At 31.0% G+C, this 7,513-nt stretch overlaps 1 protein-coding gene across 1 annotated transcript in view; it reads left to right on the top strand.

Annotated features, from left to right (window-relative positions):
- Positions 1 to 7,513, top strand: part of LOC106469699 (nose resistant to fluoxetine protein 6-like) — a 74,145-nt gene that overhangs the window by 17,438 nt on the left and 49,194 nt on the right. The window contains exons 3-4 of the mRNA XM_022398276.1: positions 3,482 to 3,588; positions 5,473 to 5,638. Coding sequence (XP_022253984.1) covers positions 3,482 to 3,588; positions 5,473 to 5,638 — 273 coding nt within the window. The remainder of the gene's footprint in view (positions 1 to 3,481; positions 3,589 to 5,472; positions 5,639 to 7,513) is intronic.

Here is a 7,513-nt window from a genome sequence, read left to right as displayed (position 1 = left end):
TCCATAACAAACAAACCGTTAACGCAATAATAATAATAATATTAATAATCATGAAAAAATTGCTTTCTACACTTTAGGAGGTGGGTGCAATATAAAAGTAACGGTTACATCCCACTATTCGGTCAGACAAAAGTAGCTCAAGAGATAGCGGTGGGAGCTGTAGACTAGCCGCCTTTCCTCTAGCTCATCACTCTAGAATTAAGGACGTCTACATCTAATAGTTCTTGATAGCTACGCAAGAATATCCGAAACCAAACAAATATAAAGTACCGTCTATACAGAAGGTTAAACGTACTGTATAAGAATGATTTGTTTATACTAGTGTAGTAACATGTCGCCGATGATGCGAGGTGTGGCATCAAGAACGACATGTATAGCATGGTTCATGGTTTACATGCAATACTGCAACGAATTGAGAGGTATAATCTCTTTTCGAAGAAGAATATTAGTATAGTGAAATTGTTAGACGATGACGAGCCAAAGAACAACAATTTACATGGAAGCAAGTGGAAAAACTGGCCCACTAATGCGCTTAGAACAATAACCGTCAACGAAAACACACTCTTAAACTAGTTTAGAACAATGCCCTCATCCATTTATAGAAATAAGCCTTCTTATCTAAAAAATAACAACTTGGGATGAAGCTTTTAACAAAATGATAAGCAATAATTCAAATCCAAAATCGAAATCAGGGACTGTTCTCATGAGAAATATGGCCGCAGAAACTGGAATCACAGTAATCTCATACTTGTCAAGGCCTTCTAATGGACGTTCGTGCCTTTGATTTGCTTAAAAGTGGTCTTGAGACCCGATGTTTAGATACAGTGAACAGTCTGTGGAAAGGTTGTCAAGATATGTGGTACAAGATTAACTTTGTCGTCCTTCGCAGTTTATTTGAATTGAAATTGCGGTGTTAGGCAAAAGTACCTAATTAAGGCTAACAGTCTAAACAAGGTCGACGATATAAGAAGTAGTTCCAAGAACAAGACCCAGAAATATTTCTGTAATCAACCATCATTATTATTATTACATTACATTATTACATTAATCATGTAATTAACCATATGTCTTCTGAATAGAGAATGAGCATATCATATTAACTGGAAAGTGTTTAAACACATTAAAATAAATATATTCAGAGAAGTGGAGCTATAGAAATGTGAATCTGGTATGTCGAAACTTGTTCAATACAAACCAACACAGAACATGTGCAATAAATTTGCTTGATTTTACTGTGTTTCTTACTGAATACAAATACTTTTTTGCATTTACATGTGTCGCAGTGAGCACAACACATACAGCCCATCGTATAGCTTTATGCTTAACAACAAACAAACAAATATATTGCTGTAAACTAAAAGGTGTAATTCCTGAATGAGTAAACAGTTAGTTGAATAAGTGAAGTGGCCCAAACATTTCAAATAGTAAAGAAAAATTTCCTTAATTAATATTTTACTTCACTGTTTGTATATTGAACTATGTTTTGCTGGAATCTTGAAAGCTCTAATTCTTTCTTCTGTTCATAGATTAAAAATATATTATGTAATTTGCAATTTAAAAAAAATGTTTTAATCAACACGTGTTAAGTTGGCTTATATTCTAACGAACAGGTTACTCATACATGTTAGACAATGTTGCGAGGTCTCGGGGAGGTCAAGTTCTAATGAATGCTTCCGTCTCTGTGGATGTTTTTTTCTGCATTAGGTAAGTTCAATAGCAAATATCAATAAGTATTAAAGAGATACAACAAGGCTGATGCTTGAAAATGTTTTATTGGATTAATAAAGAAAAATAATTATTTCCTGTAGCCAAGTTTAGAATTTTCATAACTTTGAAAGAGAGCGATTTTTTTTCTGATAATAAAGTATCTTAAGAGGGACAACTTGTTTGTCAAACAACTAAAGCTGTGAAATAGTCATTGTAAAAATCAATTAATTTAAGTTCCTCGGTAACCGGAACTTGATTCTCCGCGGAGGAACAGGACTCAGATAGCCCATTGTGTAACTTTGGGTTAAAACATTAATTAATTTAAAATGTGTTAGAAGTCAGAATATAGATTCAGTATATTAGGATGTTAAAGTAAGTTCAATATTAAAGTAATTTACGTTAAAGAAAAAACATTGTTGTAAAATATGCTATACTGTGATTCTACTAAACCAACTTCAACTGGAAAGAAATAATCGGATTTTAAGTATCTTGCTTGCTTGTTTGTTTGTTTGTTTGTTTTGTAATTAAGCACAAAGCTACACAATGGGCTATCTGTGCTCTGCCCACCACGGATATCCAAACCAGGTTTCTAGCGTTATAAGTCCGCAGACATACTGCTGTGCTACTGGGGGGCAAGTATCTTGCTTTGATATCTTTCTGTTGTTCATTGTTTGTTAGAAGCTTTCTACATATCTTTAAGCATCTGTCTTATGAAAAAAAACAACAACATCATCCCTAATAAGTATCACTACATGCCCATATCATACTTACGTAAGAATACTAGTTTAGTTGAGTAATAATTGTACACATTTCAAATGAATTCCCATTCCGTTTCAATAAAAGTTCAAACTAATTTTCAAGTTCAGACAATACTTAGATAATTAATTTATTCTGTAAGCTTGTATTTTTTTCGTTTCTAAAGCCTAACAATCAATAATGGGACAACAAAAACTGCAAATGGCCCCTATCCTGAAAAAACAACAACATTTTAATTATTATATATTAATCTATAACTATTAGACGTTAATATATATTATATATTGTTATACAACTACTAAATATTAATATATATTATATATTAACATGTATATTAACTACCCAAATAGATAAACGAAGGGACATTATTATTCTATGTTCATATTTACAGTTATGTACATTATTTATTAAGTTGATATGTTCTAAAATTAACTTAAATCTGAAATCTTAAATATTATTGAAAACGTATTTTATTAAACAGAAATCTTTTACATTTTACTTTGTATTTAGTTAACAATTTATCTTGCTTATACTTGACAAATCTTATTAATGATGATTTTGAAATCATATTTTATCCAAAATAAAAGTTTAATTTTTATCGTCTTATTACACCTTTTTCTCTCTTTATTTCATAAACACCTTTGCCTCAACCCAGTTTTAATGGGTGAGTGTGTGTGTATGTGGTCATATTTGCTCGTGCTGTCGTCTTTAATTACATTATTTTTCGTGGCTGTCTGAATCTATTCTGAACAAACTTTGAAAAACGTTCTGTATTAAAGATTTTAATCTTTTTATTTTCTAGATATTGAGAGATAATGTATGACCACGTATACAAAAATATATCTTTCGAATATGAAATATACACCCTTTTATTTAGTTTGTATGTAGAAAGATTTAAGAAATGGCAAATATAACAACTACATAGAAGTATTGCATTTATTTCATTGTTCTTTTTTTAGGCTTCTAACATCAGCGAGTAAAATAACGTGTTTTATATATCTTGGTTAAAAATTTCTAGTTGCTTTCTCCTAGTGGGCTACTCACTTCTTACTTGATGACGAAGTTGATGAAGAATTCTGGAAATAAACTGAACATTCCTCTCTATATTTTTCATCGATATATGAGGTAACATATAAACCTCTGCTATACTTTATACCAATCTAAAAAAATAAAGTCACTAACAGTAGTTTTTGTCACTTTTTTCTGTGAATTTTCTGTATACTATTTAAATTAAACGTCATGACAAATGCAGAGAGTACAAAATATATTTGGGCAATTGAATCGAAATAATTTGATAATAAGGCTATGTGTTTGATTTAGATAGTTTTTAATATTGAAAAAAAATTTACTCAAGCTCCATAATAAAGAGTAAAGAAATACGTCTTACTTTATACAGATGTTAAAAGACTGCCATTATACCCTCCATTACTTAGAAGTACCAAAAACAAATGAAAATTAGCATGACAGATTATACTTATAGAGAAAGATTAAATCCAAAAATTATTTAGTATGCGGATGTAACAATTACTTAGTTTAACGCAAATTTTGCATCTAATACTTGTAATCAAATATTTGTTTCTATTTCAGACACAACTATTGTATCACAGTTACTTTACTTACAAAATGAGACCTAAAACATTATGTTTTACAAGACGAAAACCAACGTAACGTTAGTTAGGCTTGTGTAAGTCTAATAAATATAGGCTATTTCATTATATTGTATCACAGTTACTTTACTTACAGACTGAGACCTAAAACATTATGTTTTACAAGACGAAAACCAACGTAACGTTAGTTAGGCTTGTGTAAGTCTAATAAATATAGGCTATTTCATTATATTTTTTGTCAAAGTCAAAATAAAGCGCTGTGTTGAATTGAAAGTAACATACATGAACATTATTACACAGCATTTTCAATGAATCCCCTTCTTTGGGTGTGTATTATCAGCCTAACACTGTTCGAATGCAACAGTTGCATACAACGTTTCGAAAAATCAATACAAACAGAAAATCATGAAAAAGATTATTAGCTGTCCTAAACACGAGTTTCTCAAAATTGATTATAGATATATTTGTATCAAATATCAAATAATCCAGGAGTTTACAAAATTTCCCGATGCTGATGATTATTAGACGACCAAATCATGTGTCATCTCAAAGTAATTTTATATGTATTTATATCAGATGTCAATTAGGCGAACTTAACATGCATTTTTTCCAAGTATAGTTTATTCCTATTGCTACTAGTACTAAGCTAGACTACTTCAGCTTGTGTGTTTTCTCAGGAGTAATTTTACTGATATATCCACTAGTGGGGTGCTTATAATAAGTTTTCTTTCTTCAAAAGCCGGAAGTTTCGCAAACATAGAATAAATAAATACAATGGTGTTATGGTGTGAACGCCTTTTCCAAGCTGGCGAAACATGTTATAATTGATTATACTTGTCATAAGACATTAGTGTTAGGTCTATTATATATTTTTATAATATAGTATTTTCGAAAGTCCCTAGATGAAGAATGCAGTATAAGAATATAATAGGTCTAATTTTTTATTTTTTATGATAAGTACAATCGATCATAAACATGCTTCGCCAACTTGAAAAAGGCGTTAAAAGCCTAGCAGTTGCTGTTGTAATAAATGGCTTATATAAATAGTGTTCCGACTATTACTGTATTTATTGTGTCTCGGTCGGCTTTGGATGACCTCTGGATTGAGCGAAACGCGTCGTCGGCAATGGATACAGCGAAAATAGCGTTGTTGTAATAGATAAAGATTAGATTAGATAAAGAATACAGTTTTCAAAACACAATAAATATTGTATATTCTTTTAATTATTGAATTTCTTAAGAGATTAGATAACGAATGTAGTGTTAAAAATATTATAGGCCTAATACTAATGTTTTTTGAGAAATATAACTGAAATGTGATGATGCGCCGAAACATATTATGACAAAACCTATAATACCAATTGCATGTAAGAACTAACGATTTTTTTTTCATCCAACAAAGATTGACGCCTCCAATGGTACTGTTGATTGGTCTTGTGTATCTGACTCCTCTTTTTGGCTCAGGACCTGTATGGCATGAGATAATAGACCAAAAGGTCACTGGTTGTCGAAAGTATTGGTGGATCAATCTATTGTACCTTCAGAACTATATACGTGCAGAGCCGAAGGTAATTACTGAACTTTGCTATTTCAAATCACATACGTGCCATTTGTGACATCAATCAATATTTATATTTTAACATAAATATATGTATATGGTAGTTTTTTATAGTTGCTAATTATAAAAGTGGTAAATAGTTTTATCTTAAACAATTACATATTACTACATTTGCAGTCGAATTTTTATTAAATTAAATAGAGGGATACTAAAACCATAGCTGTATTATTTATGAAAACAAAAAGAAAGTTCAATGGATAACAATTCTGGATAGACTAAATTGTTCTGGTATTAATCTAGACTTTAAAATACTTGAATTCCGAGAAAATTCACAAATATTATGTTATCATTACAAGTATAACTACAAAATTTACAAATTTATTTGTTTTTGTTTCAAATAATGAACAAAGTAACTTTTTTATTTTTTAAAGTACCAATATTTATATTCGAAAAATAAAAAGATCAATTTTATTTAATCGACTGATAGTAATAGTAGTACCAAACAAACAGAAATAAGAGCAATAAGAGAATATCTGGGTGTTATATTATGTTTTGACTGATAATAGCACATATTCTGCACCATCACAACCACTGTGTGCCATGATTAATGCAACCATTTGCATATGCACAGATATTAGATGATCTGATTGAAGATTTACCTGACATATAACATTCTAACATCTAGTAAGAACATTTGTAATCGTCTCTTTTAGAAACAAAAAAAGATGTTTAAAACTAACTCTAACAAGCATTTACTATAAACTTCCCCAGATTGATAGAACTCAAGACTTATTTGTGGCATAATACAATGCTTCTAAGAATCCGAAATATTGACAAAGTGCTTTAAAACACGGAAAGCTTAAGCGACTTTATTATAATGAATTTTTATTTACGTTCATTGGTTTTTAGAGGCTTAGTTTAACATCTTACAATAGTATAATTTGGGAAAACGGATGTCTTTCCGTTGATTCTGAGCTTAGTTGAGCCAATTTTCTCTCACAGTCAACTATATCTAGGACAAATTCATTCGATCGGTTAAATATTTATGTTCCTGAAGGGACAACTATTTAAAACGTTGCTTACAATATAACACAATATAATGTTTTGGGACAACATGGGACTTATTGGTCCATCTCATCTGTTCCATCCTCTAAACTAAACTGAAACTGTTAATAAATATGTTTAAAGAAATATCAAAGTCAGCCCTTATCATTCATATTCTTATCAAGCTTTCTATTACTCTCATTTAAATTTACTGCCTCCACAACATCCGAAGGCCAACCACTCTGTTAGAAAAATAAAGCTGTCTTAGCTAAAATGACTCCTACCCTGCAAAAATATATATTTGTGTCCCCTAGTTCTACTATTCTCACTGTTAAGTATGAAAAAAGATGACGCATCAACACTATCAATTTCATTTACAATCTTAAACACCTGAAATAGATCCCCTCTAACTCTATTTTTTTCCAAAGAAAACAATTTGAGAGATTTCAACCTCTCCTCGTATAACAACCCCTCCATTCCAGGCACCATTCTAGTAACCATCCTCTGAACTTTTTCCAATAATTCAATGTTATTCCTAAGGTAAGAAGCCAAAGAGTGAACACAGTACTCCGAATTTGGCCTAACCAGTGACCCATACAATGAAATTATAACCTCTTTAGACTTGTAGACAACATTTCTGTAGAAACAATCTAAAATACTATTTACCTTGCCACTAGCAACAGCACACTGCTCTGATGGCTTTAGAGACTAAGCAAAAGTCCTAAGGCTGAGCCCCGAGGTAACCCACTTGTAACATTAATCCAGTTTGACTGAATTTCATTTGTAACAACCCTCTGCTTTCTTCCATCCATTCAATTTGCTAACTAACCCCCCCCACCCC

This window comes from Limulus polyphemus, unplaced genomic scaffold (genome assembly GCF_000517525.1).
Source record: "Limulus polyphemus unplaced genomic scaffold, Limulus_polyphemus-2.1.2 Scaffold3620, whole genome shotgun sequence".
NCBI classification, from domain to species: domain Eukaryota; kingdom Metazoa; phylum Arthropoda; class Merostomata; order Xiphosura; family Limulidae; genus Limulus; species Limulus polyphemus.
The sequence above is the reverse complement of the archived record's forward strand: the minus strand, read 5'-3'. Positions and strand labels throughout refer to the sequence as shown.